At 43.6% G+C, this 18,465-nt stretch overlaps 2 protein-coding genes across 2 annotated transcripts in view; one reads left to right on the top strand and one right to left on the bottom strand.

The window, feature by feature from the left end:
* Window positions 1-18,465, top strand: part of LOC146680819 (uncharacterized) — a 79,348-nt gene that overhangs the window by 15,744 nt on the left and 45,139 nt on the right. Inside the window, exons 6-12 of the mRNA XM_085447704.1 lie at window positions 3,923-4,345; window positions 4,446-4,853; window positions 4,997-5,404; window positions 5,575-5,982; window positions 6,173-6,568; window positions 10,253-10,672; window positions 13,265-13,678. Coding sequence (XP_085303830.1) covers window positions 3,923-4,345; window positions 4,446-4,853; window positions 4,997-5,404; window positions 5,575-5,982; window positions 6,173-6,568; window positions 10,253-10,672; window positions 13,265-13,678 — 2,877 coding nt within the window. The remainder of the gene's footprint in view (window positions 1-3,922; window positions 4,346-4,445; window positions 4,854-4,996; window positions 5,405-5,574; window positions 5,983-6,172; window positions 6,569-10,252; window positions 10,673-13,264; window positions 13,679-18,465) is intronic.
* On the bottom strand, window positions 15,472-18,205 carry LOC146680820 (uncharacterized). Its single transcript, XM_085448828.1, has 4 exons — window positions 17,782-18,205; window positions 17,020-17,535; window positions 16,486-16,896; window positions 15,472-16,397 (listed from the first exon to the last, which is right to left on the bottom strand). The coding sequence occupies exons 1-4, from the start codon at window positions 18,184-18,186 to the stop codon at window positions 15,615-15,617; spliced, it is 2,115 nt and encodes a 704-aa protein (XP_085304954.1). The 5' UTR covers window positions 18,187-18,205; the 3' UTR covers window positions 15,472-15,614.

The raw sequence follows: 18,465 nt of genomic DNA, 5'->3' as shown, positions 1-18,465 counted from the left end.
CTTTGAGCCCTCGGGCAGCAAACCAGCATGATTATGTCATGAAAATAATAATAATAATAATAATAATAACAATAATGGATTGCATTTATATAGCGCTTTTCTAGACACTCAAAGCACTTTACAATTCCACTATTCATTCACTCTCACATTCACACACTGGTGGAGGCAAACCACAGTTGTAACCACAGCTGCCCTCACACTGCAGATGTTTTTCTGCAGTGTGAGGCACTGCAGAAAAACATCTCTGAGGACACAACGACCAGGACAGACAGAGCATCACTGCATGAACTTGGGAATATTTCCAGAAATCACTGTCTGTTTACACAGTTCACTGTATTATACCAACGCAGTATCATCGCAAAGCCTGTTATAGACATGCTGGCCCACAATGTCCCTTCCATGCTTTCCCACACCAAAGCATGGACAGCATGCAAAGGTGAGGGTATGGACATACACCGACTGGTGAATTGAGAGCTTGACTTTTACACTCAGGTCTCTCTTCACCATGACAGACCGGGAGCGTTCGGATTACTGCAGCCGCAGCACCACTCTGTCTGTTGATCTCCCGCTCCTCGCTCACGAACAAGACCCTGAGCTACTTACTTTTCTGGCAGAGGATCCTGAGCTCAGACTTGGATTTGCTAATTCTCATACCTGACGCTGCGAACCACTCCAGTGTGAGCTGGAGGCTACCACCTGATGAAGCCAACAGAACCATATCATCTGCAAAAAGCAGAGATGAGATTCTGAGACCATCCAAGTGGAAGTCTTCTGCCACTTGGCTACACCTAGAAATTCTGTCCATAAAAATTATGAACAGAATCAGTGACAAAGGACAGCCACTGCTTGCCAGAATCTCTTTGAGGCACTCCCAAAGTCTTTTTCCGTGGCCTCACTGAACTCCTCCCACATCCCAGTTTTTGCTTCAGGCACTGTTAAAGCCATGCTCAGCTTAGCCTGTCAATGCCTCTGAAGTTCTTCAGGCTACCCAAGTCAGATAGGACTCCTTCTTCAGCCTGATGGTTCCCTTCAGCACTGGTGTCCACTGTCTGGTTTGGTGGTTACCACAACAACAGGCATCAACATGCTAGCATAGATCTGATAACATGATTATCTAATTGATCATTGACCTGTGGCCTAGAGTATCCTGGTCCCACGTGCACTTATGGACACCCTTATGTTCGAACATGGTGTTTGTTATGGACAAACTGTGGTCTGCACAGAAGTCCACTAGGAGAACACCGCTTGTGTTCAGAACTGGCAGGTCATTTCCCCCAGTCACACACCTTCATGTCTCACTGTTGTTGCCTGCATGAATGTTGAAGTATCACACTAGGACGACAGAGTCCCCAGGTGGAGCACCCTCAAAGACCCCACATAGGGACTCCAAGAAGGCTGGGTACTCTGAACTGTACGTGCAGACCATAATCGGGCAAAGGTATAGGGAACCAGACCCTCTCATCCATTAGGAAAAACTCCAATGTACAGGCAGCACGCAGAGAACATACTAACCCACCCCAGTCTGCCACCTCTCATTAAAGGCAACTCCAGATTGAGACAGTCCAGCCCCTCTCCAGGTGACTGGCTCTGGAGCCCAAGGCATGTGTTGAGGTGAACCCGACTATATCGGGCCGGTAGCTCTCAGCCTCATGCATTTATTCAGCATCCTTACCCCACCAGAGACGTGACTTTTCATGTCCCACTGGCTAGCCTTGGTAGCTGGGGATCGGTTTGCCAATGTCTCCACGCCTTCAGTGATGTAGATGGTGGCCCTACAGAAGGGTGAGCCCATGTTCTTTTTGTGAGCTTTGTATGGCCAGACCCCATGGATTCAACTTTCGCCCTTATGCATATTCCCTGTGCCTTGCAGCAGGGTGGGGCCCCTTTGACCCTATCCCAGGCAGGGTCAGCTGTTGCCTAGGTCTTTCACTCATAGGGGTTTTGCATCTGGGTCCTTTTCTCCCCATCACTAATTGTTTCCATCCGCCCGCTCAATCACATGACTGCCTGTGTTCTTCTACTTTTCCTTTCTTTTCAACAGGTGCAGATTATCAGTGTTTTCTCTCTCTCTTTCTCTCTCTATCCATCTTTTTCTCCTCTATTTTTCTCTCCCTCTCTTTCTATTAATTTTCTCCCCGGTGTTTCTTTCTTGTTTTTCTTTTCCATCCCCCTGTCTTGTCCATTATGGTTGTAATAACTCAAAATAAAAAAATCCTAGTAAAGTTCTAATAAAATATGACTACCAAGTGGACCATTATAGCAAATGTTGAAATGCTTCAGTAGTGAAAATAAATCTGCTTGACATTTTTTAGGCTTCAGACAACAACTGTGATTGCTACACTGCCAGAGAGGATAGGGGGGAAAAAAGTTTCAGCCTTGGCCGATAAGGACCTGTGTGTGTGTGAAACTGGTTGCAGAAATTCAAAATGAAAAGAAATGTGTCACCAGCCCATCGTTATACATGATTCTGAATGAGAGAAATTGTATAAAGTATTTTGTAATTGTTAAACACAAAATCATAATTTATACATGGTTTTACTGATATTTAACCACACTTAATTAAAATACATTAAAATAAAAATATAATCAGGTCTAAATTTAACCAATATAATGAAAAAGAAAATATCATCTACGACATGATACTGATAACAGGCATCTCACTGACATTTCATATGGAGCGGCTTGTTTAAGCTACAAGATGGCCTCAGAGGCTGTGTGTTGATGTGAGAGAGAAGGATGGGAGGGGGAGTGAGTGAGTCAGACACTAAGGAGCAGTAATCTAAAAAAGAATGTCTGACTTTAACATGTATGATTTAAAAATAAGTTATATTGAATTTATATATGGTATAAATATAAATATTTTTTTATATATATACGTATATATTATTTCCCCCTGCTGGTACTGGAACTTCTGCATGTGTGCCCACTTCACACTTTGGAGAGGGAAAATGTGAAATGGCCACAGTGTCTATTACACACTTTACCATGATATCGGGTTTAACTCCACATGTTAAAGCTCATATAAGATCGTGTAAAGAAGACATATGAGAACATGAAACACTGCTCCAGAAACATTGCTGTCTTCTCTAGAAAATTTGGACCCTCATCCTCAGGACTAAAGTACTAAGTCCTCTGTTCAAAAGCCTGCATCTCTGACAGTATAGAGCTTCATGGAATCTGCAGCTTGCTCAAACAGAAAGGCATCATCACTGCTAAAACTTATAAACAGGTTTTAGAGCAATATATATATATTATATATATTAAGTATTAAGTTTAAAGGCATATTATATATGCCTTTAAACTAAAGACAATGACCTTTTTTTAGGGAAGGCCCTACATATTTCAGTCAGATAATGCTAAACCAGATACTGCATCATAGTAGAATAGTTCAGGTGGTGAACTGGCCTGCTGGCTGTACAGACCTTTCACCAGTTGACACATGACAAAATGAAAAGAACCATTGAGTAGCTTGAATCCTCTATCAGGCAGGACTGGGACCACACTCCTCAGATCCCAGGTGTTTAGTGATTGTTGATAAAAGAAGAGAGGGTGCTACAGAGTGGTAAACATGGCCTCATCCCAACTTTTTGGAGACATTTTGCTCCCATCAAATTCATTTTCAACATTTGATATGTTTTTTTTTTTAATGTTCTATGATGACTAAAATACTGCTTCATGAGATTCGCAATCATTTTACTCTGTTTGTATTTATATGTCACACAGCATCATAGCTTTATTAGAATTCGGTTTGTACAAGCACTGACATTCTGCACAAAATATCCATCATAAATGTTGTGGTTACCTATTTGTACTACAGCATGGCACGGACCCTGTGTCTCTTCCCTGCTGTAAATTGTATTATTTTTTTTCAAGATTAAGATAAACACAAATGTATTTGTACATGTGAAATTCTCTTGTTCAGCTTCAGAGGTCCAGTTTCATGGAGCCAGGAGAAGTACCATGGGACACTGGAGAGGGAGCAGAAGAGGCTGTTCATGGATTTATGCCTGAAAGCAGCACTTCATGATGAACCAAACTTCTACAATGTAGTGAAGATGCTCCTCCCATTGTTTCCTGTTAAAACTGACTTGGACAACATCTTTCTTGATTTGTTTCAATATGTGAATAGCAAAGAGTTTTTAGGTGACTTTCAGGGTTTGAGGCCATTTTTCCAGTCAGCTCCTGCAGTCTGGTCCATAAACCTCTCAGAGAGAAAGACCTCCATCCTCCTGGAAGTGCTGAAACTCCAACCAGAGAAGAAACAAGTGGAGCTGACAGGCTGCTCACATGAAGAGAGTGAAGTGAGGAGTTTCCTGCAGTGTCTGCCTTATATCTCACAGCTCAGGTAAATATGTTGGATATCTATTTAAGTTAAGCTGCTCAATCAAATTATTGTATGCCTTCAAAAATATTATGTATTATATTTAGAATCTGTATGATTTCAGATTCATTTCTCAGTTATCAGAACCTTCAGAGGAAATCAGATTCTTGGGAAATCTGATCTGTGCAGCAGCAGAAAGAGATCAGCAGGGAGGAGAGAAAATACTGGAGCTGTTATCATCAGTGTGCAGATACAAAGGATTCCCTCTTAAAGACATATGGTGTGATTTACTGCTTGATCTGTACTGTTATAAGACTAAAACAGGCTTGAGTGTCCTTCCATCATTACAGCCAGTTTTCCAGTCAGCTCCTGCAGTCTGGTCCATAAACCTCTCAGAGAGAAAGACCTCCATCCTCCTGGAAGTGCTGAAACTCCAACCAGAGAAGAAACACGTGGAGTTGACAGGCTGCTCACATGAAGAGAGTGAAGTGAGGAGTTTCCTGCAGTGTCTGCCTTATATCACAGAACTCAGGTAAATTGTCAGCATTTTTTTATTTGTGTTTCTCTTTGATGTTTTCTTCCTTATGCAGATTTAAATATTCCAAGAACATTAACACCATTTAAAGAAGCTATCAGATTGTCATTGAAAACATATATATATTGCCTTAATTTCAGTTTCAAGCCTCAGGCTTCACAACCTTCAGAAGAAACCAGGTTCTTTGTGAATCTGTTCTGTGCAGCAGCAGAGAGAGAACAGCAGACAGGAGAGAAGATACTGGAGCTGTTATCATCAATGTGCAGTTATCAAACATTCACTCTTAAACAGAAGTGGTGTGATCTTCTACTTGACCTCTACCCCAGTGTGCATGAAATGGGCTTGAGTGTCCTTCCACCCTTGTGGTCAGTTTTCAAATCAACTCCTGCAGTCTGGTCCATAAACCTCTCAGAGAGAAAGACCTCCATCCTCCTGGAAGTGCTGAAACTCCAACCAGAGAAGAAACAGCTGAATCTCACAGGCTGGTCACATGAGGAAAATGAAGGGAGGACTTTCCTTCAGTGTCTGCCGTATATCTCACAGCTCAGGTAAAGTATTAGCTTTTATGCTTTTGTGTTTTCATAAGAGTCTCTTTGATGTACTTAAGCATTTCGGGTTAACAGAACAAGGTACGAAATGTCATACTAGAAGCATTAAATATTTCAACTCACTTTCATACTACAGTTTTCATGAAATGTGCTGATATTCTTGATTTCAGTTTTAGTACTACATCATCAGAATCATCAGAAGCAGTCAGGTTCTTTGGGGATCTGTTCTGTGCAGCAGCAGAGAGAGAACAGCAGACAGGAGAGAAGAAACGGGAGCTGTTATCATCAGTGTGCACATATAAAAATCTCCCTCTGCAGGAGATATGGTGTGATTTCCTAATGGACCTGTACTATTATACAACGAAAACAGGCTTGAGTGTCCTTCCATCATTACAGCCAGTTTTCCAGTCAACTCCTGCAGTCTGGTTCATAAACCTCTCAGAGAGAAAGACCTCCATCCTCCTGGAAGTGCTGAAACTCCAACCAGAGAAGAAACAACTGAGTCTCATAGCTTGGTCAGGTGAAGAGAGTGAACTGAGGAGTTTCCTTCAGTGTCTGCCTTATATCTCACAGCTCAGGTAAATTATTGACTTTGCAATGTGTGTTTGTTTTTTGTTTTTTTATTTAATTATTCTTAAATTAAAGAAATTGCACCATTGTACATTTTTCTAGTGTGTAAAATAAACAAACACATTTTGTACTGTTTAAGCAAATGTTTTGCTTTGTCTGTTAAAAATCCATATCTTAAGGTTCATTCTTTCATTTCAGTGTGGTTCCTGAATTCTCAGAAGAAATCCGGTTATTTGGCCATCTGATCTGTGCAGCAGCAGAGAGAGAACACTGGACAAGAGACAAGTTACTGGAGCTGTTAATATTAGTGTGCACATATAAAGGATTTCCTCTTAGAGAAATATGGTGTGATTTCCTACTGGACCTCTACTCCAGTGACTCTGAAATGGCTTTCAGAGTCCTATCATTACAGTCAGTTTTCCAGTCAGCTCCTGCAGTCTGGTCCATAAACCTCTCAGAGAGAAAGACCTCCATCCTCCTGGAAGTGCTGAAACTCCAACCAGAGAAGAAACAAGTGGAGCTGACAGGCTGCTCAGATGAAGAGAGTGAAGTGAGGAGTTTCCTGCAGTGTCTGCCTTACATCTCACAGCTCAGGTAAATGAATGACATTTTTCTAATTTATGTCAGAGTTGTCAAATTTATTTCACAATATGGGCCACATAAGCCCACTTTGATCTTAAGTGGACCATGCCAGTTAAATTCACATTTCTGTCAGTGTTAATAAGTTACCATATTTTTTGGACCATAAGGCGCACTGTCGATGAACGGATCTGTTTTCATACATAAGGCGCAACGGATTATAAGGTGTCACGGCTCGTGGGATGAGCCGTGTGGAATTATTAAAGGACCCAAAACGCAGGCAAAGGACGGATGATATGAGTGAATGTTTATTTTCAAAGTGGCAAAAAGACAACAGGCAGTGGGGGTATGAGAAGCAACTGAGGAAACCTAAACTGGGAAAACTAAAGAGCAAACCTAAAATGATAACCAAATGGGGTGAAGGACAGAGAGACAGACAGATGCAGGGAAACCACTCAGGATGATGGAGGGGATTAATGCAGACAAACCGGCAACAGGCAGGAGAACACACAGGGCTTAAATACACAAAGCAGTAATCAAGGGATGGGAGACAGGAGGGTACAAAAACGTATTTTATTTATTGTGTCTTTTATTGTATCTCAAATTATAGCGTCATAATGATTACAGGACATCAGATTGCTTGTTCTTATCACTTAATAATGCAAAGTTCATCATATAGAAATAAAAAACCTGAAGTTGTGCGCTATTTGAACACCTTGCCTGCCTGCAGCACTGAAGGGCTCCGTGAGAGACGTCCGTCTCGCCCTAGCAGCACCTGTCCCTGTCCACTCCTCTTCAGTTCGCCCCAACATACGCTCGTCATATTCTGTGATAGGATTTACTCTGAGGTGTTTGACAACTTTGTGGTGTTACCACAACACCTCATTTTCTTGCCACATGTATCGCAAACCACGTCTCGGCTGTTCGTGGATGTAAAATACGTCTGCACATGACTCCAATTACGCTCAGCCATTGTTGTGAGTGCGCACGCCAAGGGGCTGCGACACATTTATACAGCCGTATTTTGCACATGACTATGAAAGGCGGAAGAGGAAGTAGTTCCTTCCAATTGTGACCCGTGGTAGGTACCTATTTAAAATAGGACAGAGCCGTAGGCGCACAGTCAGTTTAAAAGAGTTTAATTTTTTAATACAAAATAAAAGAAACAGTGTAACAGCGGCACCTCAAACCAATTAAAAACGTTACCTTATTAGAGACGATAAAACTGTGCGATTGCCCGTGAGACGGGACAAGCGCTGCGGGGAACCGTTTAAAAACAAATCGACATAGCACACAGGTTAAACATGGACGGCAACTCACACATGACCCCAAATGGGTAAAACACTATAGAAAAAAAGTCAAATCTTCAGTGCCGTCTTCACTCGGGCCCACCGCTGTGCATGCAAAAGCGGGGAGACAAAAAAAAAAAGGATTTGTTTTCCCTGCAGCGCCTTCACCGTCTGCGACTATATATATATATATATATATATATATATATATATATATATATATATATATATATATATAAATATATATAAATAAAGGGGTTAAAATACTAAAAGGATCAATATCTGTGGTGCCTACTGATACAGAAAAAGTAAAACCAAAACCCAAAACCATCGACAGCCGCAGCAGTCAGTCTGTCGGCTTACACCAGTTTAAAACAAATTAAAACACACTGATGTGTCGGGTCCTTTGCCCGCAGCCAGAAATCCACCTGGCAAAGCAGCAGCTCGGTACTCTGTGAATAAAAGACAGGAGATCACTAGCTGGACAATAAAACACAGGAATATTCCTCCACTGAATTGGTTTTGTTACCTGTCCACAAGTTCGTGTCACACCCTAATAAATGTGGGTCAGTGGCGATGAAGTCCACTATACCGTTCTCACGGGAGCAATGTTTCCCACCTACAAGGGTGCAAATAACTGTAAACCTCTGCCAACAGCCAGAGCTCAAGTGGTACATTTTTGTGTAACCTACCGTTCTAACAGAAGTTTAGGGGAAGGACGCGTATCAGACTTTCATAGTTAAGAAACACCAACTTGCCCAACTCGGACCAAGCACTCGCAGCTTCAGGTTTGCAAAGGAATACCCAATTGCCCACACCTGCGCTTATGAAAGGAGCGAAGACCAGCTCCGCCCACCAGGGGCGGTCCCAAATCTCCAGGTCTCACCTGTCACACAATGTAGACAATGCGAATGAAATAGGTTCTTTCCACTGTGTTCCTGTTAATGTTAAACTACAAATTTACCCTAAATTACTAAAATATCAGTATTTTAATGTGAGAATCGATTCTAGAACATAAATGACTGGTATCGGAGGAATCAACATTTCAGTATCGATCCGCACATCACTACAAAACACTGAGTCGTCAGACTCAGGACCACGACATAAGGCGCATTAAGTGAAACAAAACAGTCAGATAAGTCAAACTTTATTCAACTTGTTGTTCTTGCTTCCTCCACTTCCGTACCATTTATTCATTAATGCTGAATTGTCTCGCAGCTGCTCTATTCCCATGTTGTTGCAGTATATTAATGACTAACCTCGTATTGTGGATGGATTATCTCAGTTGTTTTCCTGACTGAAGTTTGGTCCGTTTAAAACATCCTGCCATGCGATTGCATTTGTCCCAAACCATCGGGAACCCTTCCCTTTGAGTGGAAAAAAGTTAGCATTCATCCACCAGCTTCACTGTGTTTATGTTATGCTAACATAACTGTGTCGCTAGCGATCACGTAGCACATCATTATATACCAGCTAGTCCAAATTCAGTAACCCTGCAAAAGTCACTGCTGTTTAGTTTTGTGTCTTCATTTGTGTTGGAAGTGATAGCAGTGTTGTACGTTTTAACGTTTTCAGAAATCTTTCATTCAGAACATGCTATATCATGTTTAGGTGAAAGCTAGCGAGCTAACTTTCTGCTAACTTCCTGCTAACTTCTAACACAGTTAAATTTAATAAATTCTGTTTTCATAGATGCCTGGATGTTAAACTTAATTGTTGCACCTGGTAAAGCAGCAATGCTGATCATTTTATTAAAGATGAAAGAATTTAGACAGTTTTTAACTTTTAGTGATGCTGCAGTGTTCGTTTGACCTTGGGACCTGAAAGGATGGAGTTTTGGAAACAGATTACTCCGGGAGGCGCCTGACTACATTAGCCGTAATGCTCTGACAATCCATCAAGCAGTGCGGCTTCATAGCTTAGCAAAGTCATACTAAAACATTTCTTGACAGATTTGAGCGTCGCGTACCACACAAAATCTATTTGAGGTCAGTAAGCACAACCAGAATTCATACATAAGGTGCACTGTCGAATTTTGAGAAAATTAAAGGATTTTAAGTGCGCCTTATAGTGCGGAAAATACAGTACGTGTTAAACTGTGTTTCTATATGATAAATAATAAGTTGCTGTGACAAAGAAAGAAATCTGTTACTAGGACTCTGTGGACATATTGCAAGAAATAAATGTGTAAAATTTCAGAAAAAGTTCTGGTAGCACATTGAAAATCTGGGAGTTGGCCAGTGCCCCCACTGGGCCCCTGCTGGCCGCGCTCTGCCAACAGCCATCAATAATGGCATATGAAATTAATCTTGCATGTACATTAATTTGTAATAGTATCACTTTTTCTGTTCAAAAACTATATTTCTTTTTAGTTAAAAACTATGTCACATTTTTTTACTCATGATTTCAGTGTCATACCTCCGTTGTCAGAGCCTTCAGAAGAAACCAGGTTCTTGGGGAATCTGTTCTGTGCAGCAGCAGAGAGAGAACAGCAGACAGGAGAGAAGATACTGGAGCTGTTATCATCAGTGTGCAGATACAAAACATTCCCTCTGACAGAGATATGGTGTGATTTCCTTTTTGATCTGTACTCCCATGTGAAGGACTATGAGATTAAAACAGGCAGGAGTGTCCTTCCATCATTAAAGTCAGTTTTCCAGTCAGCTCCTGCAGTCTGGTCCATAAACCTCTCAGAGAGAAAGACCTCCATCCTCCTGGAAGTGCTGAAACTCCAACCAGAGAAGAAACAAGTGGAGCTGACAGGCTGCTCACATGAAAAGAGTGAAGTACTGAGTTTCCTTCAGTGTCTGCCTTATATCTCACAGCTCAGGTAAATGAATTGTACTTTACATGATATACTCTACATATAGAGTGTTGTGATGTAAACTAGGTAAATTAATCAAAGCTTAGTATATTATAAAATTCTGATTTTGTTTTAACATTTAGATTACGCTTTTACAGCAATTTACCACAGAAAAGAAAAGATGCTCTTCTGTGTTGTACATTACAATAGAATTGGGCACCTGCATGTCAGCACTGGATGAACCAAAAGCTCCAAACAAGAGTCAGTAGAAGAATGAGATTTTTTCATGATTCCAACACACATACTTAACTCTGCTGCTCACTACACAAATGCATTTTCCTTACAAGTGTGGCACCATTTAAGAGCAAACACACAGACTTTCCAACAGCTGGTAATGGCCTGTTTGAAGCTGAAGCTCCGGCCCATGGGTAAAAAAACCTAACACAGTGCTTCAGAAACACTGTGATGAGGCTTGCTTCAGCTGAACAGAATCATGTGATCAACGTTTTCTGAACTTCATTTGGCACATCACTGCTTCAGTACCTGATTCAATGGTTTATAAGGAATTGAATGGCGGGATTTGTGCTGTGTTTTGGTAATTTTGTGTGAGACATGGCAAACCGGTGTGTGACACAATTAGAGACATGAAGCCAGGAAAAGAGGACGCTCTGCCTATTCCTAAATAAAAACCAGTACATCAGCAATTCTGCTCCCAGGTCTAAAAAGTACATAAGAAATACAAGATATTATTATATTTATAATTATAGAAGTTATAAATGTACCTGTCCACTGGTTAATTACATAATCACATGGAGGCAGCAAACATACTCCTAACTTATTTTAAGATTGTGTTGTACATTGTTATATAGAGTTTTTGTTATTTCTATTAATAAAAACACATCAAGAAGTCATAAAGAAAATGAGAGCACTCCGTGGTACATGTTTAAACAAGGAAGCCTTATTCACCATATCAGCCCGATACCAGACAGAACTGTCATAAAACAGAAGCTGTCAATTCAGCTCTGTAGAGTGGGCAATCATAATGAAGCAGTTCATTAAAGGTTGTAGATTCAAGCTGTTTTTCATATTTTTGGCCACCAGATGTCACCATAGATGACTGTGTTGAAACGCTTCGAGTAATGAACTGTTTTTCAATACAAGCTCCAATGCTTCAGAAACCTTCATTTGGCCAGCAACAGCAGAATTTATTACTAAGAAGCATTGTGAGAACAAATAAATAGCTGACCAAACACAAATGTCCTTACCTTCTTTGCTAAGTTTATATACAAGAGGGCAATTGGGGGAAGTGAGCAGCTGGATAACATGACACAGGTAATCACAGTCAAGCACAGTGAGACTAAACACAAGACACTGGAGACAAGTAACTATCCAAAATAAAAATGAGCAGTGAGAACCAGAACTAAATGTAAAGACAGACACAAGATCTTAGCACAGAAGAGTTGACATAACAGGATGGGGGAATGAAAAGCAAACTGAGACACAAACTGGAACAAAGAAATCAAAACTAAGAAAAAGGAAATGCATAAAATGTTAAAAAAAAAAATTGAAATAAGAATTAAACTATTCAGTAGCAGACTAACAGATATTTAACAGCAACATAACTTAAAATTTCATAAACCAAAACACTGGGTCAGCAACCAAGGACCATGAAATGGGCAGTCAGCACACCTTGATCCAGCTAAACATATCTAGTTCATAGAAGGTAGCAAAAGGTAAGTGGCTAAAGCTAACACTAGCCAGAGCTTGGAGCAGAGGTGGCAAAAGTTTAGAAATTATGTATTTAAATAGAAGTACAGATACTTGTTTTTTAAAAAAAATACTTTATTAAAAGTTGAAGTAGTGATTCAACTTTGCCTATTTTCAGAAATAAGTGGGGAAGAGGTTAAATTGGTATTCAACATGGGGGGAGTGGGACCTGAAAATCCATTGTAGTGGCTCAGGATGGGGAAAAGAATTACATCTCAGAATAATTTTTATTGAGAGCTCCAGTAGATTTTCTTAGTGTTGTTTCTTAGTGTAGAAGTGATGTGATTAGCTGATCTGGGCTGCTGCTTTTCTGAGATTCACAGGTCTTTGAACTAAATTCAACAAGATGTAAGCAGATGTTTTATAAGGTGACTGTTTTCATTTTTAGTATGGCTAGCTAGATGCTGAAGTACTGCAAACAACAGTTATGGACACCTGCAGTTGTTTGGGTGTTGTGCCAAGAAAACAAAAATGCCAGCACTATTTAACCCTGATTATGGCACACAGTTTTGCCTCTTAATGTCTTTTTTGGAGGGGGAATGTTTTAGTTTTACATGATGTCAGGTACAGTTGGGAAAATGTGAATCATCAAAAAAACATTTTATTGTCAGGTCAATCAACAAAATTCCACTAAATGCATCTCTCATTCTCACTCACAGCCGGTAATGTAACAGGTCCAAGTTGTCATGTTTATCTTCAACAGTTTGTGCATCTTTGCACATCCAAATCTCTGGGATGAACCAGGACATCCCTGCATGAAATAATGTTGAAATGTAACAGTTTTATATAAATGATAATGGACATTTCTGTAATGCAACTGACTTCTGACAAAATGTTCAATTTTCCTTCCAGTTTCTCTCCTTCATTTTTACTCTCAAGTCAAACGGATTTGACATGGGAAGAAGCAGAGAGAGAACAGCAACCAGAAGAGAAGATACTGGAGCTGTTAATATCAGTGTGCAGACATGGAACGTTCCCTTTTAATGAGAGATGCTCCTGTGCAGACTGTGATTTCCTGTTGGATCTGTTCTCCCATGTGAAGGATTGTGAAACTAAAACAGGCCTGAGTGTCCTTCCATCATTACAGTCAGTATTTTCAGCTCCTGCAGTCTGGTCCATAAACCTCTCAGAGAGAAAGACCTCCATCCTCCTGGAAGTGCTGAAACTCCAACCAGAGAAGAAACAAGTGGAGCTGACAGGCTGCTCACATGAAGAGAGTGAACTGAGGAGTTTCCTTCAGTGTCTGCCTTATATCTCACAGCTCAGGTAAATATGTTTTCCTTTAAAAACATATCTGCATGTGTAACACAGTATACTTCACTACTACAGAATGTAGAGTAAGTTAGGATCTTTGGGGTTATGTTCTCTAGGTAAAAACTAAGGAGCAACTGACACACAACTAAAAGAAAAGTTAAAACAATTATTGAAACAACCCCATAAACAGCAGTTTAACATTTCACAATATTGAAATTTCACAACATTTCAGTCTTCTCACTTTAGGTGTCTGTATAGTGTTATTGTTAGTAGTATTACCCGGATAATGTATTGTATGGAGATCTCATAAGATTATCAGTCCAGAATTAATGCAGCAGAATTAAGTAGGCTGGAAATTTTGCTGCATCAAAGCTGGAGATCCTGCATCCTGACTCATCAGAGGTGGATTAATGTGTCGCACTTGAACGATTTTAGACTGCAGAAAAGAAAAAAAAAAAAAACCCTGCTCAGGCAGTGAAGCCATTTTGCATCAGTGTTGCATGATAATTTCATCACCGCAAGTGACTATATCTCTTCATATATAACAACTTAATGCAATAAATAAAAAACTGAATTAAAGGACCTTAAAACATTTTCCATCTACAGCTATCAACACAGTCTTGTCTTTTTTGAACAGCAGCCACATTAATCCAGTTCTTACTGAATTGTGAGAATTCACCTCACTGTTACATGAGGGAATTACAAAACACTGTTATATTTATCACCTGTTTACAGTCAAGAAAACATACCTCTTAGTTTTAAATAAACAAGCTAATAGAGCACTTAAAGGAACACACAGAATTTATGTTATACTTAGCTAATGGCTATCTTGCTATGCTAACTCAGTAACTCATCAGACATCCAAAGGAATAATTAAACAGAGGTACACCAGCATCAAAACAAAAGGTGTCCTCATTTCCCAACAAGCACAAGAGTAAAACCCAACTTTGTGTCTTCAATCATAACTTTTTAATCAGAACTAAAGAGAAAAAAAAAACTCTGACCAACAACATACATAGACTAAATGTTGTTCTCCTTTGCTATCCGGTCTTTAAGTCTGACGTCATTAGCCATTTCTGGGTCCAAACTCCACTTCAGGTCCCAAAGTCAAACAAACACTGAGACGTCACGGAGAGTTTAAAACGAAATTATTTAATCTTTAACCCTCTGGGACCCCAATTTAAGACGACACAGCAACACGATGCAGCAACCCAGTCTCCATTTCAACTTGGATCGAAAGTGCAGACTTCAAACTATATACCAGTTTTTAAATTGTGTTGAAAGGCCACGTAAAACCAGAGTTATAATTAAAAATACACAATGTTTTTACTGAATAAAACAGTGGTATTTACAGCAGAAGGAAAACGCAGTTTTCTAAGGATAGCACTAGCAAGCACTCTCCGCTTGTGAGCAAAAGAAAAAAAAAAAAAAAAAAAAAGACCCCTTTCCTATCGCTGTTAATGTCACGGCTGGGGGAGGGAGCCGTGTGGTGTGGAGGAAAAGGAGGACCCAAAATGCAGCAAACTGATGATACGAATGACGTTTTATTTACAGGGTGGTAGTGGCAAAAACAGGCAATGAAGCACGAGTAATTACAAACGGAAACCTAAAATGGGAGAAACTAAAGAGCAAACCTGAAATCTTACAAAACGGAGAGCGGAGCAGAGAGACGCAGACCAAGGACCAGGATACCAAGAAACACAGACGAGCCGACAACGAACACAGACCGACACCCACTATATATACACACACACACACACACACACACACACACACACACACACAAGGTAATCGGGTAGTCGCACACAGGAGGGAAGAACAGCTGATCTGAATACACATGATGACTGGAGGACACAAGCTGAACACAATGACAACAGACACAGACTTTCAGAACAAAACAGGAAATCTAGAACCCGAACCGGACACAAGGGGGGAGGACACAGAATAACTAGAACAGAGGGAAATAATCACAAAACACAAAACGCTGGGTCAACGACCCAGGACCATGACAGTACCCCCCCTCCAAGGGCTGGCTCCAGACAGCCCAAAACAAAAACAGACGACCAACCCAGGGCAGGCGGCGGGGGCCCAGGACGGAGGGACCAACACAAGCTCCAGCGAACCGAGAGAATTGTCCAAAACAAAAACACACATGCTGGAGCACGAGAACAAAACTCAGTTCAGGAGGCCGGCCCGGAGGCTGACAACTCAGAAGTCCAGGACAGTTCATCTTCTGAGGCCGGCCACGTCGGCGACGTAGATCCATAAGCCGACCGAGCGGAAGGCAGCGGTGGCGGAGTGGAGGCAGTTCAGGGGGCCGACCGTGCACACGGCAGCGGCGGCGACGGGGAAACCGTTCAGGCGGCCGACCGTGCGGACAGCAACGGCGGCGACGAGGAAACCGTTCAGGCGGCCGACCGTGCGGACAGCAATGGCGACGATGACACAAGTCTGGAGGCCGACCGCGCAGAAGGCAGCGGCGGCGTCTAGGAGGTCGTCCATATTGACGATGACGCTCCACCAGCGGCCTGGTAGATGACCGCCGATGTCGAGGCGGCAGTTCGGGACCCGAAGGTGGCGTGGCCGTCGCAGCACCAGACGAGACCGAAGCAGCGGCTGGTCCAGGCGCGGCTGAAGCTGAAGCGGAGGCCGGTCCAGGCGCGGCTGAAGCTGAAGCGGAGGCCGGACCAGGCGCGGCTGAAGCTGAAGCGGAGGCCGGACCAGGCTGAAGCTGAAGCTGAAGCGGAGGCCGGACCAGACGAGGCTGAAGCAGAGGCCGGACCAGACGAGGCTGAAGCAGAGGCCGGACCAGACGAGGCTGAAGCAGAGGCCGGACCAGGCGAGGCAGATGACGAGGCTGAAGCAGAGGCCGGACCAGGCGAGGCAGATGACGAGGCTGCAGCCGGGCCAGGCGAGGCAGATAACGATGCTGCAGCCGGGCCAGGCGAGGCAGATGACGATGCTGCACCGGGCGAGGATGAAGGCTCGGAGGCTGCAGCTGGCGAGGATGATGAGGCTGCAGCAGGCGACGGCGTGGAAGCCGGAGACTGTAGCGCTGCAGGCGTGGAAGAAGCTGCTGCTGCCCGTGGCGTGGATGAAGCTGCAGCTGGCGAGGATGATGAGGCTGCAGTTGGCAGCTGGACGGGCTCCTCGGGCCCTCCAGCTGACGAGGCAGGAGGCTGGCTAGGTTCTCCTGAACCTCCAGCTGACGAGTCTTGAGGCTGGACGGGCTCCTCGGGCCCCCCAGCTGACGAGTCTTGAGGCTGGACGGGCTCCTCGGGCCATCCAGCTGGCGAGACAGGAGGCTGGACGGGCTCCTCGGGCCATCCAGCTGGCGAGACAGGAGGCTGGACGGGCTCCTCGGGCCCCCCAGCAGGCGAAGCAGGAGGCTGGACGGGCTCCTCGGGCCCCCCAGCGAAAACAGTCTCTGGACCAGTGGGCACCGGGGCCTCTGGCAGGCACAGTTCAGAACCAGCAGGCGCACGGGCCTCTGGCAGGCACAGTTCAGAACCAGCAGGCGCACGGGCCTCTGGCAGGTACGGGTCAGAACCAGCAGGCACACGGGCCTCTGGCAAACACAAGGCAGACTGCAGCTGCACAGAGCATTGACCCAGCTCGGGCAGCGACAGCCGGATACAGTCCTCAGCTGGCTTCTTAATCTCCAGGGGTCCAGAGTCGGCCGGGGGCTGGGACCCAGCCTCTGGGGAGGCCCTGGAGTGTGTCACAGTCTCTGGGCTGGCCAGCTTTTGAGGACTGATTACAATATTATGTGGTGTGTCTCTCTGCTTGACATGAACAGGTGAAAAATAGTTCTTTCCGGGTTGGATGGACTTAACTTGTTGTGCAGGAGGAGTTGGTGACAACGATGGCTGAATAGGTGATAATAAGGCGGATGAGTCTCTTGTCAACTGAGCTATTGACTGAGCTATGGATTGTAACCAAGTGTCTAATAGGTCTGGCTGTGACTGTAATGGGGGTGACGGTTGAGTGGCTAACTGAGCTAGTGGCTGCTGGGCAGCTAACTGAGCTACCGGCAGGGCAGCTGACTCAAAAAACACAGCCCCGGAATAAACAGACACACAGTCCAAAACAGAAAAAGGGTCCTTTTCACTCACCACAGCTGGCAGTTCCAAAGTCCTAGTCTTCGGCTGTGGGGTGATGCGCCGACGGCGCGATCGTCGCTTCCTCCCGGGCAAAACCTCCGGCGGGCCGGGCAAAACCTCCGGCGGGCCGGGCAAAACCTCCGGCGGGCCGGGCAAAATCTTCGCCGCCGGGCTGAGTTGGGAAGCGGTAGCGGCTGGTGGGTGAAGGTGCAGTTCGTTGAGTATGAAGTCCTGTGCGAGCGGGTGAAGAGAGTCCAGCAGCCAGGAGTGAGCAGAGATGAGCTGCTGTAGCCTGGCTTCTACAGCGCGGAGACACTCTTCCCCCTCATGCTCGAGCCATAGGTTAACCAACCTGGAAACAGAGTCAATTAGTTCCTCCCGAAGCTCCTCGGGAGGTGCGGATGCCGCTGGGTCCATGTTTGGTCGGCTCGTACTGTCACGGCTGGGGGAGGGAGCCGTGTGGTGTGGAGGAAAAGGAGGACCCAAAATGCAGCAAACTGATGATACGAATGACGTTTTATTTACAGGGTGGTCGTGGCAAAAACAGGCAATGAAGCACGAGTAATTACAAACGGAAACCTAAACTGGGAGAAACTAAAGAGCAAACCTGAAATCTTACAAAACGGAGAGCGGAGCAGAGAGACGCAGACCAAGGACCAGGATACCAAGAAACACAGACGAGCCGACAACGAACAC

Source organism: Copadichromis virginalis, linkage group LG23 (assembly GCF_057382275.1).
Source record: "Copadichromis virginalis isolate Kocher_CV1m ecotype Utaka linkage group LG23, C_Virginalis_male_GT1.1, whole genome shotgun sequence".
NCBI classification, from domain to species: Eukaryota; Metazoa; Chordata; class Actinopteri; order Cichliformes; family Cichlidae; genus Copadichromis; species Copadichromis virginalis.
This window is presented reverse-complemented; position numbering and strand designations above follow the sequence as displayed.

What these genes read in the sequence shown, in the direction of transcription:
- LOC146680820 (XM_085448828.1), bottom strand. Translation starts at nt 18,186, where the DNA reads ATGGACCCAGCGGCATCCGCACCTCCCGAGGAGCTTCGGGAGGAACTA. An exon ending in CTTTGGAACTGCCAGCTGTG is followed by an intron (nt 17,536 to 17,781) that starts GTGAGTGAAAAG and finishes TCACCTATTCAG; the next exon opens with CCATCGTTGTCACCAACTCC. An exon ending in CTGGTCCGGCCTCTGCTTCA is followed by an intron (nt 16,398 to 16,485) that starts GCCTCGTCTGGT and finishes CTTCAGCTTCAG; the next exon opens with CTTCAGCCTGGTCCGGCCTC.